Source organism: Heteronotia binoei, chromosome 14, assembly GCF_032191835.1.
Source record: "Heteronotia binoei isolate CCM8104 ecotype False Entrance Well chromosome 14, APGP_CSIRO_Hbin_v1, whole genome shotgun sequence".
In the NCBI taxonomy this organism is placed as follows: domain Eukaryota; kingdom Metazoa; phylum Chordata; class Lepidosauria; order Squamata; family Gekkonidae; genus Heteronotia; species Heteronotia binoei.
In genome coordinates this window covers 14,719,572-14,744,171 of record NC_083236.1, presented here as the reverse complement: position 1 = coordinate 14,744,171, position 24,600 = coordinate 14,719,572, and the positions used below count along the sequence as shown (strand labels likewise).

General features: G+C 46.1%; 1 protein-coding gene across 10 annotated transcripts in view; it reads right to left on the bottom strand.

Moving 5' to 3' along the window:
* The window catches only part of ANKHD1 (ankyrin repeat and KH domain containing 1), a 143,660-nt gene that overhangs the window by 80,538 nt on the left and 38,522 nt on the right, over positions 1-24,600 (bottom strand). For all 10 annotated transcript variants that reach the window (XM_060253966.1, XM_060253959.1, XM_060253960.1 and 7 more), the window contains exons 4-9: positions 18,005-18,152; positions 15,657-15,804; positions 8,344-8,577; positions 6,352-6,446; positions 3,903-4,140; positions 619-810 (exon numbers count right to left, since the gene is read on the bottom strand). In XM_060253966.1, coding sequence (XP_060109949.1) covers positions 619-810; positions 3,903-4,140; positions 6,352-6,446; positions 8,344-8,577; positions 15,657-15,804; positions 18,005-18,152 — 1,055 coding nt within the window. The remainder of the gene's footprint in view (positions 1-618; positions 811-3,902; positions 4,141-6,351; positions 6,447-8,343; positions 8,578-15,656; positions 15,805-18,004; positions 18,153-24,600) is intronic.

The following is a 24,600-nucleotide window of genomic DNA, read 5'->3' as shown; positions in this document are numbered from 1 at the left end:
TACTGCATCCCAAAGTGGGGTAGGGGGGATAAAATGAGAAGAAAAAGAAAGGGAGCAGACAGCTTGCAGAAAAATCTTGCTAAACAAACATACTATGTGAAAGAGGAACTTATTTCAATCCTGACCCCTCTTTTTGCAGCAAACAAACAAAAATCGAATCACAACATAAAGAGTTCCAGGAACCAAAATGCAAACAGAGGGACCATGCACTTGTCCTACACTTATATGGATCATCCCCTTCCACTGTGACAAATGGGAAAGGAACTCTGTTATTGGAAAGCAGCAGTGCCTGTTAAGCTTTGGAGGGTCCCTCTGTTTTTAAGGCTGGAAAACTCACACACACCCACTAGCATTTTCGCACTAGAGTTTCTGGGTGAGTTTTGTTTTCTGAGCTGCACCCAAAAGTTCAGAGATTTGTTTGGTGCCCATATGCATGCCAAAGTTGCCTTCCAAGCACTGATCTGGCCAGAATTGGGTACAAATTTTGGTTCGTCATGAAGTTCTTGCCCATCTCTAGGTGCCACCCAAAAACTAAAGAAGCCTTGAGGACTATTACTTGCCCCACCTGCTATAAATTGTACATCTTCTATAACCATCCTAATTTGCTAATAAACATACCTGCAGCCAGTAAGTATTTCACCAGCTCTAAGTGGCCCTCCTGCGCTGCTTCCATCAAAGGTGTAGAACAACCAAGTTCTATGTCAGCTCCTGCTTTAATGAGGAAGTCAGCTACTTCTGAAAAACCTCCACAGCATGCCAAAGTTAGAGCAGTCTCCTGTGTCTCTTCAGTCTGTGCATTGATATTTGCACCTATGAACCAAACAATGAAAAGATTACATAAAATTACTAGCATCCCTATTGCCTTTGCCTTCAGCTTTACTAGGAATTACACTTTACGGTCATGGAGCACATTTTTTTCTTGAAATTTGGGTAACTGTCTCCAATATAAGGTTTAACAGAATTAGCTGTACTATTTTGCTAATGGAGTTAAAACTATAATCATATTTATTTCTATACCACTTCCCCTCACGTAGTGGAGAATGAAGTGTGCTTGTACACAGGCATAGCAATTAACACTATATAAAACCAAGAAACTCATGACCTGAGTTTGATCCCAGTGGAAGCTGGTTCAGGTAGCCAGCTCCAGGTTGACTCAGCCTTCCATCCTTCCGAGGTCGGTAAAATGAGTACCCAGCTTGCTGGGGGGGGAAAGTGTAGATGACTGGGGGAGGCAATGGCAAACCACCCCATAAAAAGTCTGCTGTGAAAACGTTGTGAAAGCAATGTCACCCCAGAGTTGAAAACGACTGGTGCTTGCACAGGGGTCTACCTTTTTTTTAACCTTTAAAACCAAGAAAACAGAAACCTACAGCCCAAGCCATAATCCAACCCTCCCCAAATTCTTGACACGTCTACTGATGCAGAGCTACTCTACCCAAAGCTTGCAATACACCTTCCTTTAAACTATCAGTTTTTCAGACCCCCATCATCTCTCTTGTGCTCTTAAAACCTGACCACAGCACTTGAGCAACAGTCTAGGACAGGCACAGTTACTTCTAGAGACTAATTTAATAAAGAAGAGAGGGCTTGGTATTGATGACACCAAACACCAAAGTTATGAATGGTCAAATTAAGTGACCTAATGACATGAGGAAAGAACAGATCTCTGAAGCGCTCGAACAATTCTCAGTGATTCAATTCAGACCCTGAAAACACATGGATAAGGACTGAAACCGCCAGGAAGCCACTTCCTGCACACCGACTCCACCTTCTAGATTATTTAACGCCAGTGTACAGCATCTGCAGTCATTGCAAAGTGCTGCCTTTATCCATCTGCACACATTCTCTACCAGATTAACAACTGTCAGTTACCTAGATGGGATGGAACTAGACTGAAACAAATCAAGGGCAGACATATCATTCAGAAAAACAAAGCTGTTCAATTCCCTACCTCTCCCAATTAAAATCTGACACTGGCTCATAATGATTTTGACTGTCTTTTACTAAAGGAGGCCTAATACCATAGTCTCCTTTCACAGACCAGTAAAACTGCCCTCCCCTCTACCAAAGACCTATTAGCCTGCCAACATTAACCTGAACAACCAAACAAGCTGACCAGACAGTGCTTCTAACGCCTCTAATTCTTTATTTGCTTTTGAACTGGATCCGAAAGCTTTCATCTACAAGGAACCCTGCAAAAAAGTCAGTTACCAGTTAATTACTCTCCCCTGTAATCTCAGTGGATGATGCGCTAACCTAAATTATTCCTTTGTAACAGATTCTGATCCTTTCAGATCTATCTTGTGTATTTTTTATCCAGCCTCTTCTCTAAGGTGCTCAGAGTGGTCTATGTGAGTTTCCCTTCTTCATTTTATTCTCAAAGTCACCTGCTAAGGTAGACTGAGAGACTGATGTGGAGGTCAACCCAACAAGCTCACTGCAGTCTGGGGATCTGAACCTGGATTTCCTAGATGCTAGCCCAACACTCAGACCACTATGCTACATGGGCTAATGAACTCTATGATGTGCTCTATAGCAATGGCTCCCAACCTTTTTGACAACAGGGACCGGTTTTGTGGAAGACAATTTTTCCACGGACTGGTGTGTGTGTATGGGGTCTTTACTGCCCCAGGCTGCTCCCATGCCCCATCCCTGGCCCCCATGGTGGTCTAAATGTGGGGTAGGTGAAGCTCGCTGCTGTGCTGCCCCTTCAAGGGGAGACAGACCCCTGCAAGGGGAGGCAGCCTCGGAGAGAGGCCATGCTGCTTCTTTCGTCCACCTGAGTCCTGGGTGGGTGGAAGGGGCAGTGGGGTGAAAGGGGTGGCGCAGCACCTCTGCCTTGCTCCATGGCCCAGTTGCTAACAGGCCATGGACTGGTACTGGTCCATAGCCCGGGGGTTGGGGACCCCTGCTCTATAGTCTTCCTGTAAGAGCAATCTATAAGATCACTCCATAAGATCACACAAGTCCTCACTAAGCCTAGGAGCTCTATCTTGTGAAAAGGCTTATTCCCTAGCCAAGTTGCCATCAAAATCCTTCTAGAAAATAATCTGATCCAATAGTCTCCAGGAACAGCCTATTCTCATCCTTGTGAAGGGTGTGACAGTACCACTCATGCCTTCAGTACACCAATATGAGGGATCTTACTTCTAGCTCCCTTACCAGATAACAAGAAACCTGTTCAGTTCAAAATAGGAGAGGATCTATGATCTTCCTTGTATCTTGGGTCAGTCCCATGGATACCATGAAGTCCACACCATGGCCAGAGAAGAACAAGGCAGTTTCAGCAAGCCAGAGACTACTTCATCAGTTTCACTACCATATCCCCATGCCTGTGCACAAACCTCACAGCAGACCTACAGAAAACTTCAAATGTTGCATATCCCATCAGCCAATATTACAACCACGCTCCCTCTTATGCTCTCAGCCAACCCACCTACGATTTATTTATTTCATTTACATCCCACCATTTTCCCAATGGGGACCAAAGTAGTTTATGTCAATCACCTAGCAAGCTTCCAAGGCAGAGTACAGATCTGAACTGGAGACTCCCAGACCTTGGTTCATTAGTCTAACTCACTACACTACACTGGCTTTCTAAACCAAACAAAATAAAGCTGGAAGAAGTCCGAACGACGACAACAGCATTCCATGTCAGAGGACGTGGCCTCAGCAGTACAGCTTCTGTGCAGAAGCAGCAGCTATTAGACCAATCTGGATTCTCACAACCATTTCCTTGCCAGATGAATCATCACCTCCCCTCTCAGTCATCTCTTATAGTCCCAAGACGACAGCAGCATACAGATCCAAACGAACAAGAAGTCTCTCTCACTTGCCAAGGGATAGGCAGATACAAAGGTAAATAGGCATAAGTTGCTACAGAAGTAAAACCGTTGTCATACCTTGTGCCAGTAGCAGAGCCACCATTTCTTCATGGCCTTCCCGAGCCGCTTCCATCAATGGAGTATAGCCTTCATCATTAACTTCCTCAAGATTTGCTCCCCTTTCTATCAACAGAGCTGCTAGTTCCACATGTCCACCGCAAGCAGCTAGCGTCAGTGGAGATTCAAATGAATCAGCAGGCATGTTTACTTGAGCACCACTATCAAGCAACAAACGAGCTACTTCCACATGCCCATCCTGTTAAATAAAAGCATAACTTAATGAAGGAAATCCCTCCCAGAAAATACTAAAAACTAGTATGTGCTCAGATTAAAATAAATTGTGTTCTCTACACATTTCATTTTAAGTGTATTATAGTGCACCATTTCAAAAAAGCCCTTTGCACTGTTTGAAGATATCACCAACAGAAAATATTTAGGGGGGGCAGCTGCATCAGTCTGCTGCAGCAAGACTAAACAAGAGCCTTGTGGCAGAAGAACAGTTGGTTTTTATACTCTCCTAAGTTGGCTTTTCTCTCTCCTAAGGAGTCTCAAAGCAGCTTATAATCGCCTTCCTTTCCTCTCCCCACAACAGGCAGCTTATGAGGGAGGTGAGGCTAAGAGAGTTCTGAAAGAACTGAGGCTGACTTAAGATCATCCGGCTGGCTTCATGGAGAGGAGTGGGGAAATCAAGCCCATTTCTCCAGATCAGAGTCCACTGCTCTTAACCACTACAAAACACTGGCACTTCAAGATTAGCATGTTTTTATTCTAGTACAAACTTTTATAAACTAGAGTCAATTTGATTAGATGCATGAAAGAACCAAGTAAGCATCCAAGGAAAGCAAATGGATACAGGAGATCCACCAGCAGGGGCAGAACTTCAGAAACCCTCCCCCCGTTCTCCCCCCCCCCCCCCCCACATTATGAATACAGAGCATCACTGCCCCAGACAGTGTGTTCCATCTATACCTTGTGGCTAATAACCACGCATGGACCTCTGCTCCATATGTTTATCTAATCCCCTCTTGAAGCTGTCTGCGCTTGTAGCTGACACCACTTCCTATGGCAGTGAATTCACGTGTTAATTACTCTTTGGGTGAAGAAGCACTTCCTTTTATCTAAGCCTGCTGCTCATTCACTTCATTGAGTGCCCACAATTTCATTTCATTGAGTGCCCTTGCATTGTGAAAAAGTAAGAAAAGTTCATCCTTCTCTATCATTCCATCTGCTCCTTAACAGGCATTATTGTGAGTTCAAAACGTAAGTCACCAGCTACTTGTTTTTAATTAATATGAAACTAAAAAAAGAATGAAATCCCAATCTCTTCAGAATTACTTCAATGCAGTTTTAATTAACTAGATATATTAAATATTATTTTGTTGGAATAGTACTTAACAACAATTTTAAAGCAATATATCAACCACTACCATTGTTTACAGTTAAGAAAACATTGAAAGTACTGAAAACTGCTCATGCACTTAGTTTAGAACACCCACAGAAACTGTTCATGATTTATCAAAGATTTCAGGTTTTCACGGCTGGTAACATCATTAGGGTTTGTAGAATCTTTCGGGCTCAAGTGCCGTGTTCTACTGGAGAAAGTTTTCCTTCCAGACGTTTCGTTCTCGGCTGCGGAGAACATCCTCAGTGGCGTTGCAGCCGGAGCAGGCGCTCTGACCTTCTTGGCTGCTGTGCATTGACCTTCATTGACCTCAATGCACAGCAGCCAAGAAGGTCAGAGCGCCTGCTCCAGCTGCAACGCCACTGAGGATGTTCTCCGCAGCCGAGAACGAAACGTCTGGAAGGAAAACTTTCTCCAGTAGAACACAGCACTTGAGCCCGAAAGATTCTACAAACCCTAATTTCAGGTTTTCACGGCTGGTAACATCTTTCGGGCTCAAGTGCCGTGTTCTTCTGGAAGGAAAACTTTCTCCAGTAGAACACGGCACTTGAGCCTGAAAGATTCTACAAACCCTAATGTTCATGATTTGCTGTGAACATGTTGTCCATTCATCTATTTCGACATAATTTAACCTCCATACAGAGATCGCTGGAGCACTTCATTACTTGTATTACTCATAAGGTTCCATGTCCCATTGGCTGTGCAGATCAATTCAAAGATAAAATTTTATTTATGTCTCCTCTCACTAGTGGAACAGATATGCAATCACCAAACTGGCGCATTCATTTTTTATTTGGATTATTGTATGTATTTGTGGTTTCACCCTCCACCTCCCAGTTTACAGAACAATAAAACATACATGTACTCTCTCACACAATTCCTGGCGATAAGCACCTGGCAAATATTAATTGTAATTTTGAAACTGCTAAACGTGCTTTATATTATATTGGCAGGGGCATTCATTCATTCTTGAGTCTTTTTTTTTAAGAAGTGTTTCATTTCTTAAGAGCAAAAACTTCTTCCCCAGATCTCAGAACACACATTTTTTTTCCTGTAGTCACTCACCATGCAAGCCTCCATTAAAGCTGTGTGCATCTCATCCGTTTTGTGCTCTTGATCAGCTCCAGCTTCAAGCAGGAAACGAACCATATCCAAGTGACCTTCAAAAATAAAACAGATTAAACCCTAATGAACAATCCAGTACCTAAACAGTTAAACCTATGTACTTGCAATGCTACAGGTGTGTCCATGTATAAGCATAAAGCTTCTTCATATTCTCTAATTCAAGATGATCTTTAGATGTATCTGAAACTGTGTGGGAGTTGCTCCCATACAGTATGGACTGGAGTTGAATGGCAGAACCAGTGAGTGGAGATATCTGGGGGAGTTTTTCCCAAGGACCTTTCTTAGTTGCAAGGCACCTAAGAAAGCCACTAAACCTGACAAATGCTCACCCTCTATTAGAATTTTAACACCATCACTGCTACTAAGCCTGTGATTTGAAGTGAGTGACTCAATAACTTTTCTACAGAAAACTTTATACATACTCTGATGTACACAGACTATACAGTTGGGGTGTGCGCGCAAAGGGAAAATGCAGTTCCAACTGTAGTGCACAGCTGTGTCCCTACACAGAAGCAAAGAGAACCTCTTATTATGAGACCTGGGATAGGTTATGATGCATTTCCAATAATGAAATTTAAATCTTGAGCAGATACAACAAAAATGTTTTCCATGGGAGATTAGCAAAGATATCTTTTAACTCTTTTTGAATATTAAAGACTGATGCTTAAGTATCCTCTGCAAGTTGCATCACTTTTGCTCAGCATCAGCTGCCTGTCTCCCACAGGCAAGATGAGGCCACAATTATCCATTCCCTGATCACATCCAGTTCGAACTAGCACAATGTGCCTTATGTGAAAGTGATCTTGAAGACTGTTTTTGACTAACAGATGCTCCCAAATACAAGCAATAAGATGGCTGGATGGTGTTGGACAACCCAGTCTGCCACTACTAAAAAATCTTCCCTGGCTGTGGATTTGCTACCAGGGACAATTCAAGGAGCTTATTACCACTTTTAAATACCTAAGCGGTCCAGAACCAGGACACTTAAAGAACCAACTGCTCCTATATATACATCATAGTCCATTAAGATCTTTGGGACTGGCCATTCCCTTGGATTTTTACTCTGTTCTCTTCTCCATACTTAACCGCTCCCCCCCAAAAAACTTCTGGTTTTCTTCTGTTACTTTTTACCTATTACACTATCAAGTTAACAGTTTAATCTGTGATTGTATTGTTTTTTTTCTGATTTTATGGCTGGGTTATTCATTTATTGTTACTGATGGTTTATTGTTTTGATTTTGCATCTTCATCACAAGCTGTATTGAGTGTCTTTTTAGACTAGAATTTTTTTTAAAAAATGTTTCAGATCTTAAGGTAGCTTTTGGTCTACCATTACTTAAAGACCTTTACTCTATCAATATTCTGCCATTGTAGGAATAAGCATTCCAAATATTCAAGGATGGTGAGTTTTATTGTGGACATTCCCTAAGGGTATCAAAATGATACCATCCTACAATCAGTTGTAAGATTAACATTCTAAACAATCAAGCACTGAACAGATCAAGAGCCCCTTTTACTCCAGAATAAGAGTTCAATAATTTTATTTGTGCCACAAGTGTAATCCCCACCCCACCCACTGCCCCAAAAGCAGAACACTGCACCCTGATAAATTCCCCAAAACAAGCCAGTATACACATTAACATATCATCCTATAAATTTTTTCTTTTTAAATATCTATCCATGTAATATTTGCACAATATTAGTGTGGAAATACTCCCGCCATTCAAACATCAGAAGCATTTGTCTTAGAACTGTGGAACTTACCTTGCTATTTCCTGATTTTCTCATTTGAACATTTTAACTGAATTTATGCAAAGTATATTGTGCCTAAAATTTTTAATTACATGGCATGTTTTCTGTAGTATGGCAGGTATTATCAGCGTTCTATGCGATTATCTCTATCTTTTCCTACAATCATTGAAGACACCTTACCTTTGTAACATGCCAGCGTCAGGGCACTTTCTTTGAACTCATTGGAGTGAGTGTTGATTCCTGCACCATATTCCAGAAGCACTCTTGCAACCTCCACATGACCAGCACTGGCTGCCTCCATTAATGGGGTATGTCCATTTTCATTGTGATCTTCAATGTTTGCCCCTGCTTTCAACAGCACTTTGACAATGTCCACAAATCCCCCAGCACAGGCATAAGTGAGTGCTGTGTTACCTAAAAGGAGAAAACATGCAAAGATAACTCTCCAGTTCTGTCTCAATTGAACCAAGGAGAGGCTTAGACATGTTAAAACGGGATCTGATGGCCATTTTCTCACTCTTGTCACCTGATCATAAAGTTAATCATTTTGTTCATCGTGATTACAATCTGTACATCATAATTCCTACTGCTGTCTCCTCCCCCAACTACAAGTAAAATGGAGATGCTCTTTTAATGTTATAGCAGCACTGTGAAACTAATCTATACATTTTAGAGGAGCGAATACGTTTCAATAAAAGGACAAAAGTGCCTTGTGGCATCTTAACACTAACAAGTTTTTAAATTCTATGTCACAGATGCAACCTTTTCTATAGAAAAGCCTGCAATCACTCAGCACTGCTAACAACATAGTCCAACCGCACAGTACCGGTTTCAGTTAGCTGCTAAACCAAGCCATAATTTTTTGGGTTCCTAACTATGGGGAACAAGGACTCCACCAGCTTACCTCATGGTATAAACCTTGACCAGCCTTCACAAGTTGAGAAGGACAGGTTTCTTACCTGTAACTGATGATCTTCGAATGGTCATCTGCGCAGTCACACATATGGGTAATCCGCAGGATCGGCCCCGACCTCAGAGAATTCAAAGCAATCTTTAAGCGTTAAATTTGGCGCGCCTTCTCCTCGTCCTGGGGAGGAGGCACCGTCTGCGCATGCCTGGACGAGGGGGAGGCGCTAGCCCACTCAGTTTCTTGCCGCCGCCGAAAAGGTGGAAAATTAAAGTTGAGAAGTGTCCAGCAGCGGGGAAGGCTGGGTGGGTATGTGTGACTGCACAGATGACCACTCGAAGATCATCAGTTACAGGTAAGAAACCTGTCCATCTTCATCGTGGTCTCTGTGCAGTCCCACATATGGGTGATTAGCGAGCTATTCCATCAGGAGGAGGGTGCTGGATCTGCAAGATAAATTTGGTTAAGAAAGGTAACAGAGAGTGAGGTACTCACGGTAAAGTGTGGAGAACCGCTCAGTCAAAGATGGAACGTAGCACAGCCTGCCCGAACGATGAATCACGCCTGGCACGGACATCGAGTGCGTAGTGCGAGGCGAAGGTAGATGGGGAGGACCAAACTGCAGCAGCGCAGATGTCCTCTAGAGGGACGCCCCTCAGGAAGGCTGACGAGGTAGCGACGGCTCTGGTGGAGTGAGCTCTTATGTGCTCCGGGACTGGCTGTTTCGCTAACTGGTAGCATAGTTCAATGGCAGCGATAACCCACTTTGAAAGTCTTTGGGTAGATATTTTACTGCCCTTGTTATGAGTTGCATAAGCAACAAAGAGACTTGGAACTTTACGAAATTGTCGAGTCCTGTCTATATAAAAGGCAAGGGCTCTTCGTGCGTCTAGGTTGTGTAAAGCCCGTTGACCTGCATCCGAAGGATGTTGGGAAAAGGCTGGAAGGGTTGAGGGTCTCCCTAGATGAAAGGGTGAGACGACTTTAGGCAGGAAGGCGGGATCAGGGCGGAGAACCACTCTGTCATGATGGAAAGTGGTGTACGGTGAGTCTGCCCTGAGTGCACAAATGTCACTGGCTCTTTTGCCTGTAGTGAGTGCAGTTAATAGTGCCGTTTTCCAGGACAGCAGGTGGAGTGGGATAGATGCCATAGGCTCGAAGGGAGGCTTCATGAGCTGGCTTAATACGAGAGAGAGGCTCCAAGTCGGTAGGATTTGTCTAGTTGGGGGGTGTAGGCGAATAATGCCCTTGAGGAAAGCTTTTGTAGCGTGGTGGGAAAAGACTGTCACGCCTTCGATGCGAGGGTGGAAAGCCGATATTGCTGCAAGATGGACCTTCAGAGAGGAGTAGGAAAGTCCAGCGTTAGAAAGCTGGAGAGTGTAGGATAGAACCTGAGAGATGGTAGCTCGGGCAGGGTCAAAATTATTCTTGGAAGCATAGATGGAGAAACGTTTCCACTTTAATGAGTAGGACTTTCTGGTGGAAGGCTTCCTGGAATTCACTAGGATATGACGGACGTCGTGAGGAAAGTCTAAAAACTGATTTTCCAGGCAGTCAGTTTCAGCGTCGCTGGGTTGTGGTGCCAGACTTTGCCGTGCTGTTGGGATAACAGGTCCTGTACTTGAGGGAGCTGAAGGAATGTGTTGTTGGACAGAAGCAAGAGGGTGGTGAACCAGGGTTGACGAGGCCACCAAGGAGTTATTAGGATACAGTTGGTGTGATCCACTTGTATCTTCTGCAGGACTTTGGTTATGAGAGGAAAGAGATAGTGAAGCGCTCCCTTCCAGGATTGGAGAAAGGCGTCCCCTAAGGAGAGGTGTGACGGGGGCCCTCTCATGTAGAAGCGGATGCACTGGGCATTGGATGGGGATGCAAACGCATCTATCTCCGGGGTGCCGAAAAGCTTGAAGATCGGTAGGAGGTATTGTTTGCTGATTGACCACTTGTGGTCGTTGACCAGCTGACGGCTGAGGGCATCTGCCTGTACGTTTTCGATTCCTGGTAGATGGACTGCTGTGAGAAAGATGCCCTGGCTGATGCACCAGTGCCATAGAGTCAGTGCTCTCTTGCATAGTCTGATGGAGGCGGTGCCCCCCTGCCTGTTGATGTAAAAGACAGTGGCTATGTTGTCCGAGGTTACCTGGACGTGGGAGTTCTGTAGAGATGGAAGGAATGACCTCAGAGCTCTGTGGACCGCAAGAAGCTCTAGGCAGTTGATGTGGAGCAAGCTTTCGTAGTTCGTCCATTTGCCTTGAACTGTGAAGGCTCCCAAGTGGGCTCCCCATCCCCACTTGGAAGCATCTGTGGTGACGATCACGGAGGGAGGTGCCTGTTTGAATGGCATTCCCACAGAGAGGTGATGTAGTATCGTCCACCATCTTAAGGATGGGATGATGTGAGACGGAAGAGTCAGTAATATGGACTGATGCTGCCTCTGAGGGTGGAAAGTCCTGATAAACCATAGTTGTAGAGGGCGCATGTGGAGCTTTGCAAAGCAGAGGACTGCAGTGGTGGCTGCCATTAGACCCAGCATTTTCTGGTAGACGAGTGCTGTTTGGCAGCGGTGAGCGATAATTGTGTTGGCTAGAGATTGGATGCTGTGCATTCTGTCTTGAGGTAGAGAAGCTGTTTGGGAGACTGTAGAAATATTTGCTCCTATGAACTGTATTGATTGAGTTGGGGTCAACTTGGACTTTGCTGTGTTGACTTGGAGGCCGAAGGTGGCTAGAAGAGAAAGAGTGGTGGAGACGTCCAGTTGGAGTTGTTCCCTTGTGGGGGAGACGATCAGCCAGTCGTCTATGTAAGGAAAAATTGATATTTTCCGTTGACGCAGGGTTGCAGCCACCACCGCCATACATTTGGTGAAAACTCTCGGCGCCGTCGAGAGACCGAAAGGGAGAGAGCAGAATTGGAAATGTTGATCTCCGATGGCGAACCTCAGAAACCTTCTGTGGTGGTGAGTGATTGTTATGTGGAAATATGCATCCTGTAAGTCTATCGATGCCATCCAGGCTTGTTCTGGGATAAGAGGCAGGATTGACTGAAGGGTAATCATGCGGAATTTCCTGTAGGTGATATGGAGATTGAGCTTGCGGAGATCGAGGATAGGACGGAGTCCCCCGTCTCTTTTCGGCACCAGAAAGTAGCGGGAGTAGAATCCGGTACGATGATACTGAGGCGGTACCAGTTCTATCGCACCCTTGTCCAGCAAGGAGGAGATTTCCGCTTGAAGAGGTACAGAAGGTGGTGTGGTGATGAATCTGTGATGTTTTGGGGTGGATCTGAATTCTATTGTATAACCCCTGTGGATGATGGCGAGGACCCATGAATCCGATGTTATGGACTCCCACTTGGGGTAAAAGGGTAGGAGACGGATGTCTGAGTGATGATGTGGCTGAAGCAGAATATCTGGACGTCTTAGGGGGGTAGGGGAGTCAAAGAGACTGTTTGGTGGTAGGAGTGGTCTTCTTTGAGGTTTGTGGGCGAGCCCTTTGTTGATAGGGCTGTTTGGATTGAGGAGGCTTACGTTTCCATGCCTCTGGTTGTCTAGGAGATCTTGAGCTTTTATAGTAGTAAGGTCTCCAGTTTCTTTGCTTGGCAAGATGAGGTTGAGGCTGAGTGACTCCCAGTCTCTTGGCTCTCTTACGGCTATCGTCTACATTGGTGAGGATGTCGTCTGTGGTGGCATTAAACAGTCCAAGACCATGGAAGGGAAGATCCTCGATTTTGAACTTAATATCTGGTTGGAGCGAAGAGGATCTGAGCCAGGCATGCCTGCGTAGAGCTATGGCTGAGGCTAGAGTTCTGGATGAACATTGAGCAGCGTGGCGTGCTGTGTTAATTTGTTGCTTGGACACTCTGGCAATCTCTTGCAGGGCGTTGGTAGCTGGTTTCTGTGTCTCTTCCGGTAAGGAAGGGATCAGAGTGTTGAGATAAGATGTCAGGTTAAATGTATAGGCTGAAAAATATGCCATGTAATTATGGATTTTTGTCGTGGCAGTGGTAAGAGAGTAAATCTTCCTCCCGATGGTGTCTAGTTTCTTGCCTTCCTTCTCCGGAGGCACAGGGTGTCTGGTTTGCTTGGATTTAGAGGAGGAATGAACTATCATAGAGTTCGGTGCAGGGTGGTTGAACAGAAACTTAGATTCTGGAGCATGGACCTTGTAGAGTGCTTCGACCTTTTTGGAGGTTGGTGGTACCGATGCCGGCTTGTCCCAGGCTTCCTTGAGAGTCTCTAGGTGAACGGGAAGCATGGGGAAGGATGAGCCAGCAGGAAGGTCAGCATTCACTAGGTCGTATACAACGTCAGAGACTCTGGGGGCATCAGAGGTGAGTTTGATATTAAGCGAGTTGGCCATATTAGCCAAAAGGTCCAGGTAGGATTTAGGACCTTCAGAAGGCGACAGTTCTGCCGGCTTGGCTATGTCAGAGAGTGGAGAGTGAGGATCCGAATTCGAAGAATGAGAAGAGTCGGATTGCTCGGCTTCGGAGTCGATATCGGGTTCGTCCCGAGGTTTGGCCGGAGGTTCTAGGGTAGGAGGCTGTTTCTTTGAAGCCGAAGAAGTGGACCTCGCTGGAGAAGTTGGTTTGGTTTTAGAAATGTAGCGAGCCGGTTCTTCTCTGTGTCGAGGTCGCTCCTCATAGAGATAGCGTCTGTAAGGAGAGTAATCGTAGTATCGGTCTCGATGATCTCTGTAGGCTCGATCATGGCGTCGAGGAGAGTCTTGTCGGAAATCATCACGGTACCTAGGCTCCGCCAGACGATAAGGGTCTAGAGAGGGAGATCTTCGATGTCTCCGACGGTCCCGGGGAGACGGCGATCTGGACCTCGATCTGGACCTCGAAGGGGAATAGTAATAGTAACGTTCCCTATGGTGGCTTCGGGATCGTTGTGTTCGATGACGGAGTGGTACATCCTTAGGAGTCGAAGGTTCCCTGGTCAGGGAAAGGGCCGACAGAGGTTGCAGAGGTACTTCACGGAAGGAGCGTACATCGAGAGTATTGAGACGCTGGCTTTTAGGTGAGTCAATGTCCAGTATTTTCTCCGGTGGAGAGCCGTGAATAGAAGGCGATTTAGACGAGATACGGACTATTTCGAGCGGCGTAATGGCAGGGGTCGAAGTCGATCTCGAGCCCGGCGAGATAGGAATCGAGACGTTGGAGGTTGTCATCGGGTTCGAAGTCGAAGGCCTAGAGTCGGAAGACTTGTGAACGGTCTTAGGCTTCTTCGCTGTTTTAAGGCCGGTCGAGTCCGAATGAGTCGAATCCGAATGATGGCGCTTTTTGGAGTCATCCGATTTTTTAGGATGTTTTCCGGACTTAAGCTTGCAGGGAACCTGAGCCACGGAAGCTGCCGGCTGCGCCGCTCCCGTAGTAGTTAGGGAAGCTGGCGTAGATTGGTGGGCCGCGTGAGACATATCTGGTCGAAGGGAGGATTCCAGGAGATGGCTCTTAAGCCGCGCGGCGCGGTTTTTACGGGCCTGCTTGCCGAACTGAATGCAGTGATGGCAGGAATCCGTATGATGCGCCTCGCCGAGGCAGAAAAGGCACAAGGAATGTCCGTCAGAAGAGGGGATTTTAGCAGAGCAGCGAACACAGCGTTTAAAAGTGATTTTGTCTCTTCCTTCCATCCGCCCGGAGGGAAAGGAGGGGAAGGGGGGGTAGAGAAGGAGAAGACTGAAATAGTAAGGCTTTTTTTTTTTTTTTTAAATACGATACCAGAAGGAGTAAAGTGAAGAAGCTGAAGAAAGCTGGAAAGGAACGTTGAAGGTAGATTGCGATGAAGAAGCAGGAGACTCAACGAGGTAGGTATGATCCGGACGGCGGTAAAAAAGAAACTGAGTGGGCTAGCGCCTCCCCCTCGTCCAGGCATGCGCAGATGGTGCCTCCTCCCCAGGACGAGGAGAAGGCGCGCCAAATTTAAAGATTGCTTTGAATTCTCCGAGGTCGGGGCCGATCCTGCGGATTACCCATATGTGGGACTGCACAGAGACCACGATGAAGATCAGGAAATAATCAGGAAACCCTACTCTTCCTTCAGTCTCCTCCCAAATTGATTTACAGAGTCATTTTCTGCACAGCTGGGGACTCTCCCAAGTATATAAAGGCCCCTACCTTGTCTGCAGGAATATTCCTTCAGCATCTGCACAGGGTCAGCCAGTTTACTCTCTATAAAGTTTACAAAGGGCACAGCACCCAACTCACTTAAGAATTATCTAAGCAATCTGCACACCATAACATTGAGTGGTACAAATCACACAGATTGGACCTACCCAAGGAGTAAACATCAGGCACAGAAAAAACAGGCCAAGTGAACATAATCACCTTTTAATCCATACAGCGTTTGTACATTTGCAGAAAGCTGCCAGCATGACTAAGATTTTAATAAACACTGGTAAACTCTGAAAAAGGCAGGGTTCAAAACCACAGCTGACCCTGTTTCTCTGCTTAGGTTCATTCAAGTGTTCGGTCAAAGGAAGGACACTTACACTGACCTAAGCTACAAGTTTAATAATGCAACTGATATGTATTTCCTACATGAGTACATAATTTCTAAAAATGCTTCACGGCCTTTAAGTACACTTACCTGTGGAAGACTGGGCATTGACATCAGCACAATGAACAAGCAGCAATTTCACAATATCCACATAGCCACCACTGGCTGCTGCCATGAGTGGGGTTATGTCTCCTTTATTACCTCTATCTTCAACATTGGCATGCATGGCAAGCAAAACCTGCATAAATGAAACAGAAGCTCATTAAGATTTATAGTTATCTTTCTGCTTTCCTATCTTTTTGCCTTTAATTCACCTTGTTAATTCTCCCAGTGCAGGAGAGGAATCAAAGGTCTAGCCAAAAGACTATTTATTTGTGTTTTATGTAGTCCCTAGTAGAAAGCAATTAGTAGGCCTTGCTCAGAATACAAGTCCAGCTCAAAGGGCTTGAAAGACACAGAAGCTGGAAGGGAAAGAGGAAGAAACTGAAATACAGCCTATGACAGAAGAAAAAAGATGATGCCACACCAAGCTGAAAAGCACTGAAATAGGGGAGATCACTAAACCAAAGCTCTCTGGAGAGTTGTTACAACTATTCAGTTTGCTACTGGTGTGGTAGCCCTGGCTAGCCAAGAAGCAGAAACTGCACCTGCCTGCGCTATGGCCATTTCCATACCATGTCCAAGAAAAAAAAAAAGCACAGCATTATGGGAACTGCATTTGCCCCCATCTGTCTTTTTTGCCCCCATCTTTCAGCCTTAACACCAAGAGAGAGAGAGAGAGGCTAGAAGTTACAACAGTGCTCTGCTATGGCAACAAGGGGCAGCTAATCTCAAGATTCAATAACTGCAGATGAGAAAGCCTAGCCAGTTAGAGCACATCAACGTCTCTTCTATCTTTAGTCTGTCCTCCAAGCAACAGCAAGAGTGACCTGAACCAGTTTAATCCAGTTAATCAGGCTACCTCAGAGACAGAAGGACTGATTCTAGGTAGGAAGAGGGAAGTGTCTCCCAGACCAGCCCTTTAGCTAAGATCTATCTTCTGAAATATCTGTCTCCTGACTTGGCACCTGTTTGTCCTCACTGCCTTCTCTCTTTCTCTCTCTCAAGCCTTAACACTGGAGGAACACTTCACACCGCTTATGAAGAGAGCCCCTGTATGAGAAGAGCAGGAAGCATCACTGTCACACTCATCTGAGAGGCTACGGTGACAGCTGACTTAAATAGTTAATAATGCTTATTACCAAGTACAGAAGCAAGTATTATAACTAAGATGACCCATATTCAAGCTGCTCAGTTCCAGTTCATTTGCTCAACTTGAAGTTCTTCCAAATTGCTAGGCTCCCAACACAATTTAAACAATCATTCGCTTCCAAATCCACTGTCCATAGCCACTTTTGCCACAAAACAGGTGCAAGATCAAGTTGTAAATTCATGATCTTTCCAGATTTTGTTGCTCCAATTTTTAAAGCAGCCCTTAAGAATTGTTGGTAACAACTGCATAAAGTCTGATAACCAAAATAAGAATAGGGCTATGCAGGCAAAAGATATGGACTAAACAGAGATAGTAAGCTTGTTCTCCAGAACCACTGCCACCTCTAAAAAACCTCACAGCACTCCTCCTTCTGCAAGAGGGGGTAGCTCAGGAAACAAAAGCTGGCCCTGTGTGCAGCACAGCATCAGGGCATCCACAATGTAGATGGGAATTTACAATCACATAAACAGAGCCAAACCTCATCTATAAAAGACAGTAAAACAATTACTTTCAAGGTCAACTTCTATTGTGAACCCAGATTTGCACACTACCCACTACGTTCCTTGATTGCTAAATAGTGACAAATAGGGAGAATAGCATAGCACCTTTTCTGTATTCCACAGACCGCAATAGAAAGTAATTAGTTAGGAAATAAAGAAAATAAATTATATCTCAGGTTAATATACAGAACCTTCCCTGCTAGACACTGAATTGCTAGTGTCAGGAACACAAGGCAAGTTTGGGTGCATCTTAATATTTGCATGTGTACATCTCAACCACAGATATTGTGCTAACATCATAAAAGTTAGCTCTAGCAAGCAATCATCAAAAATTCATCTTCAATCAGTGACATGCCAAAAATTCTGGTGCATGGGCTCCCTTCACAACTTTGTTTTTATGGTCAGATCTTGCCAAATTAAGCTTCTTCTCCCTGCCCCCCCCCCCAAACCCCTAAACAAAATAAACTGTTCTGCATGTAAGTTACTCTTGGGCTTGCTACAAATTTCAGCATGAGAGTGCCAATATGAATATGTTAGGAATGCCAACTTATTTCTTTTATGCCTATAGGTAAAGGGAAGTTTTCCCTTTCCACTGAAAAATGAAGACAGCTAAAATAGTTTATACATAAAAGACCTCTCACTTCCAGAGCACACAAGAACTGTTTAGCTGGCTGCTACCCACTCACTTGTGCCAATTCATAATAACCAGCTGAACACGCTAAACAAAGGAGACTCTCCCCTTCTTCTGTGTGTTCATTTACGCTCCTTCCTTCATCCAGTAGCTTCCGGACTGCATTTACATCCCCATCTGAGCATGCTTCTGCCAAACTGCGACTGGAAAAAAAATGTTAAATGCAATAAATGCATACGGGAAACAACCAACATAACGACAATAAAGGATTAACTTGCCATCAACTAAAATTGCATACATCTTTCAAATTTAGAAAAACAGAATCTTAAAAAGGAGTTCATGAAAAAAGAATGTTGTTCTATACAAGGCATTCAAAGAAAAAAAATCTGCAATCTCTGTCCCTAATCAGTATTCTCCTTCTAAGACTGTTTTCTAGGGAGAGGCCTACAAATTGCATGAGCGTTCCTGGCTCCCATTTGAAGAATGCCAATACGATCATCTGGAGAACCTGCCATTCCAAACTGACAAAACTGAAGAGCCATAATGTCTTGAAGAGGGGCTTTGAGGTTTATCTCTATAAAGCTTTGTGGTAGTTCCTAGGATAGTAATAATACCAAATTGTTAAATACGCACACACTTAATTGTGGTGTTGGTAAAGGCATAATGAAGACAAGATTGCAAAAGGAGTGAAGAGGGTAGGATCAAGGGTTAAAATGTTTAATTAACACTTTAAACAGGATATGCAAAATACTTCCAAGATTCCTGGATATGCAGGAATAACTGAGGAGTGAAATTTGATAAAGAATAAGGATTGATATCTTTTAGGTTACGTATAAAGAGAAATCCGACAGTAATTAAGGTAGAGATTTCTCCATTGTATGCTAACCTGTGACACATTTTTCCCATTATTGTGGAAAGTGGGAAATGCTTATAAAACATGACACACAGGTCTTGACAATTAAAGTCTTAAACTTTGGCTCTCCACAGAGATTCAAATCTCATTTGCAGAAGTAAATGTAGTAGATGTAACCAAGTTAAATGTTAATTTTATTTATTCAATGCTCACTAGATATGCATCTGCTATATAACACCCCCAAAGTAGTCTGGTAGAGTACTTTACGCAGTCTATAAAATAAAAGCTGGCCTCTTCTCCTTCCTACTGATCAGTATACAAATAAAAGCTGACAAGGTGGTAGAGGTTAAAAATCTGCTACACAAAACAAGAGGTATGGCAAGGAGATAGAACAATGACAGTAAAGACAGGTTGCTTACCTGTAACTGTAAATCTTCGAGTGCTCATCTGTGCATTCACACTCATGGGATAGAGCGCCTGCATTGATCCCTGAATCGGAACCTAAAAAGCCCGGGATTTTTTTCGCACTCGACACCAGCGGGCATGCGCAGGTGTCCCAGTACGCATACTCATCAGTGCAAGGATCCTGCCAGTTTCTTCCTGACCGCTGGAAGCCCCTACTGGAGGGAGACCGTCAGCAGTAGGGAAGGAGGGCGGGTATTGTGAATGCACAGATGACCACTCGAAGATCTACAGTTACAGGTAAGCAACCTGTCTATCTTCTTCGTGGTCTCTGTGCTTCACACTCATGGGAGATTAGCAAGCAAGACATACCTGGAGGCGGGAAGACGGTCAACCAGAAGAAACAGCTTGCAGCACCGCAGCTCCCAGACGAGTTCTCTGCTGAGCATGCAGATCCAGAGCGTAGTGCTTCATGAAAGCATGAGGAGAAGACCAGGTGGCAGCCTTGCAAACGTCCGTCAGGGAAATGCCTTTCAGGAACGCCACCAACATCGCCATCACTCTTGTAGAGTGTCCACGAATGAGCCCAGGCAACGGCTTCTTTGCCAACAATTAACAGTTTAATAGTCTCAGTGAGCCACTTTGAAAGCCGCTGAGACGAGATTCTGGAACCCAACTTAGGAGCAGCATAAGAAACAAAAAGATGTTGGTCCTTACGAAAACTCTTGGAGCGACTCAAAACAATAAGGCACGCTTAACATCTAGAGCATGCCACCTATGTTCCTCATTCGAGGAAGGTGTAGGATAAAACGTGGGCAACCAAACCTCTAACTTAAGGTGAAACTGAGAAACCACACTGGGAAGAAAAGAAAAATCAGGAGCTAACGACACTCCAGACTCCTGAAAAACAAGATATGGGTAGTCACAATGCATAGCCGTGAGCTTCCCTGCACGGCGTGCTGATGTGATGGATACCAAAGAAGCAGTCTTCCAAGATAGAAGCTGTAACAAACATGTGGCCATTGGCTCAAAAGGAAGCCGAGTCAGCCTGTCCAACACTAAAGTCAAATCCCACAGCTGTGGGGGTGATCTCGATGGAGGATGAAGCCTAAGCAAACCCTTCAAAAATCTCTTAGAATGAGTGTGTGCAAAAACTGAATGCCCCTCAACTGGCTCGTGGAACGCAGATATTGTTGCCAAATCAACTTTAACGGATGAAAAAGCAAGGCCAGCATCCACCAGAGATAACAAAAATTCAAAAATCACCGATAGTCCCACCCGTTGGGGTGAGACTGCATGATCAACTAAAAACTGAAGAAACTTCCGCCACTTCCTATCACAGGAAGCACGGGTAGACAACTTCCTGCTGTTCAGGAAGACATGTTGGAATCTGCTGGAGAACTCACAGGGTCGATGAACCATGCTGTCAGCTTCAGGTGAGGCATGTTGTGATGGAATACATGACAGTCCTGAGCTGACAGAAGGTTCGGTTCCGCCGGAAACTGGTAGAAGACCCCCCTCGCCAGTTGAAGCAAGATCCGGAACCAGTTCTGCCAAGGCCACCACGGAGTCACCAGGATGCATCATGGTCTCTCTCTTGCGATCTTGTTGACAACTCTTGTCAGCAGTGGCAGAGGTGGGAACAGATATAGGAACCGACCTTCCCACGGAAACAACAGACCGTCTCCCAACGACTCTGGATCCGTGCCCCCTCTGGAACAAAACAGAGGACACTTCCGGTTTCTGGCTGTGGCAAACACATCCACCTGAGGGTACCCTCAGAGCTGAAACACAGGTTGAAGGAAGCACCACTGTATCTCCCACTCGTGCGGGGAAGCTGCACCTCTGCTCAGCGAGTCTGCTTGCAGATTGAGCACCCCTGGGAGGTGCACAGCCTTCACAAAGATGTCATGCTCCAGGCACTCCAACCACAGTTCTAGTGCCAGCGCACAGAGCCGTCAAGAAACTGTCCCACCCTGCCTGTTGATATAACACAGGGCAGTAGTATTGTCTGTTAGCAGAGCAACAACCTTCCCCGCCACCTTGCGGCAGAAGGACCGAAGAGCAAAGCGAACTGCCAGCAGTTCCAGGTAATTTATATAACAGTGAGTCAATTGGGAAGGCCAAGGGCATACACACAGAGAATCCATGTGAGCCCCCCAGCCCCACAAAGACGCATCTGTTGTGATCGTCACTGTTGTTGCAGGTAGGTGGCAGGGAGCTCCCTGACAAATGTTGTCCTTTGATTTCCACCACTGCAGTGTTCAGTGTCACAGGTGGAATTACAAACCTCTTCCAAGGTGAGTCTCTTAAGGGTCGAAACTGTCGAAGAAACCATAGTTGTAGGCCTCTCATCCTCAACTTTGCAAAGAGCAGAACGCTTGTAGTCGCCGCCATCAGCTCCAGCATCCACTGCAGCTGCTGCGCCGTGCCCCACTTCCGACTCTGTAAAAGGTTGACAAGATTGATGATGTCCATTGCTCTCTGCTGAGGCAGAAAGGAGCGGTGAAGGTTCGTATCCAGCAAAGCCCCTATGAACTGAACTGTCCATGATGGAGTAAGATGTGACTTTTCCAAGTTGACCTGCAGACCTAAGGTGTGAAGAAGACAAAGAGTGGTGGCAATACAGTAAGACAAACTCTATTTCGACTCCGCTACAAGGAGCCAATTGTCGATGTATGGAAAGACGACTATCCCTTGAAGCCGGAGGTGAGCAGCCACAACGCTCATCATCTTTGTGAACACCCAAGGTGCAGTGGACAGACCAAACGGAAGGGCTTTGAACTGGAAGTGGTGGGAACCTACTGCAAACCGAAGGAAATGCCTGAACGCAGGATGGATGCTGACGTGGAAGTAGGCATCCTTGAGGTCCAGCGTTGCCGTCCAGTCCCCTTGGTTGATGAGGGGCAGAATTGTTTGCAGAGTGGACATTCTGAACTTCTGGTATAGAATAAACCTGTTCAGATTCCGAAGGTCCATGATTGGTCTCAGACCCCCATCCCATTTGGGAACCAGGAAATAACGAGAGTAGAAGCCTCCCATTCTGGCCTCCACCGGGACCCGTTCTATGGCATGTTTCTGTAGGAGGTTGCTCACCTCCGCCAGCAGAGGTGGGGAAGAGGGTGTGGTGATTACCACAGATTGGTTTGGAATCTGAGCGAAGTCTATTTTGTAGCCTTCTGCGATGATGGAAAGCGCCCACCTGTCTGTAGAGATGGACTCCCAGGCCGAAAGGAATGGGTGAAAGCGGATAGAAGAAGTGGGGACAGTGACGCGTGCTACTAGAAAGTCAAAGGCCCTGCTTTTGCGGACGAGCACCCTTGGACTTGCCAGTGGTCTGTGCTGAAGCGTATCGGTGCCTGTTGTTCCCCCTGTATGGGGACCTACTCTCAGGTTGGGCGGAGTGAGGTCTCCACTGTTCTGGGGAAAACTTTTGATATGGTTTCTTGGACCAGAGTTTATGCCACTGTTTCGGTTTAGCAGATCTGGAAGAAGCCGGGACACCCAGGTTCCTGGAGGGCTTAATGCTCTTATCCATTTCCTGAAGAGCATTGTCCGTGGTTGAGCTGAAGAGGCCTTTGCCCTCGAAGGGCAGATCTTCAACGAAGGTTCTGGTGTCTTGCTGGAAGGCCGTTGACCTGAGCCAGGAGTGGCGGTGGAGGCAGACAGCAGACGTGATGGTTTTTGCTGAGATGTCCACCATATGCTTTGCTGCAGCCAGTTGTTGCTTGGCTACAGCAAAGCCTTCCTTCTGCAGCTTCTTCGCAGCAGACCTCTTCTCCTCGCTCAGGGAAGACAGGAGGGGACTGAGTTGTTTCCATACCGAGTATTGGTATCTAGCCATGCATGCAGCAGTTAGATACCTTAACCCCCAGCGCTCCAGCTGAATAAAACTTTCTTCCCACATTACCCAGCTTCTTTCCCTCCTTGTCCGGTGGGGAGGAGTGCGTCTTGCAAGCCTTCGATGAGGAGGATACGACCACCGAGTTTGGCTTCGGGTGAGTGAAAAGGAATTCGGCACCAGCCTCTTGGACGCGGTACATGTGGTCCAATCTCCGGGATGACACAGGTGTAGAAGCTGGCTTCGCCCAGGGCTCCTTCACCACCTGTAGGATAACTTTCTTAACAGGCAAGGCAACCGCCATCGACGTATCCCACTGCATGATGTCGAATACGGTATCGTCTACGACGGGTTGCGGTTGTGTCACCAGGAGGGAAAGGGAGAGCGTCATCCTCTTCACCAGGTCCCCATACGACTTTAGATCCTCCGATGGTGAAATGGGAAGATCCTCAGCTGTATGCGACACTGGCGAAGACTCCAAAGCCCTGTCCGGTTTGTCGGTACTGACCTCGGAATCCGACGATGAGGACTCCCTCCATATTGAGTGTTCGGAAAGCACTGGCGTGGAAGCTCTCACAGGTGACTAAATTGACACCGACGACCGAGCCTGTACCTCTTCCACCTGCACGCCACGTCTCTCAGGCGGGATGGACACCGATGCCAACGGGCGACACCGAGAGTGCTGCGAAATTCTCAACATGTGAGACGCCTCGGACTGTTCCCAATCAATGAATTCACGAGGAGGGTACCATTGGTACGATAGGTATGGATAGGCGTAGGGAGAAGGCCACTGGCGCTGATCCCACGGTGGAAGCGGTGGGAAACGACGAGCTACGGTGGTTGGCTCGAGCTCTCTATGTCCCCTCGCCTGATCCAGCGGTACCGCCGGCTCCATCGGTGCCGACACGTCTACCTCCGAGACAGAGCCGCTGTCACTCCGACGTCGCAACCTGGAAGAGTGGGAACATTGAGTCAGGTCGATCTCGTGCTCCGATGCCAACAGACGCAACTGCTGTGCAGCACTGCCTCTCAACACTGAAGGGCTTTGATGCGGGGGTGCCAAGATCTTTCTAGGTGGAGCAGCTGGCGTCGATGTCGAAGCGTCCTGAGAAGGGGAAGGAATGCGGGACGATCTCTTCTTCCGCTTCTCCTTGGATTTCACCTTCTTTGGTAAGGATGATCGGGTCCCCGAGTCATCCTGACACATCTTAGCTGGGGTGTCCACTGACCCTTCAGATGGTCGTTTTGTGAAATGCCCGCGCTCAACTGGCATCTCGGTCCTGATCGGCGATGTATCGGCTGATGTGACCGTCGGGGCCGCGGCTTCTCCCATCAGTACCAATGGGCCCGACACCATTTTCTGAGGACGAAGTGCCGATTCCACCAATGTGGCTGAAAGTCTCGCTGCACGATTCTTGTGCATCTGTTTTGAAAAACTCAGGCAGTGCAAGCAAGAATCAACGCGATGTCCCTCGCCCAAACACAGGAGACAGAGGGAGTGGCTGTCAGGAGGGGCAATCTTCTTTCCACAGGAACGGCACCTCTTAAAAAAAAA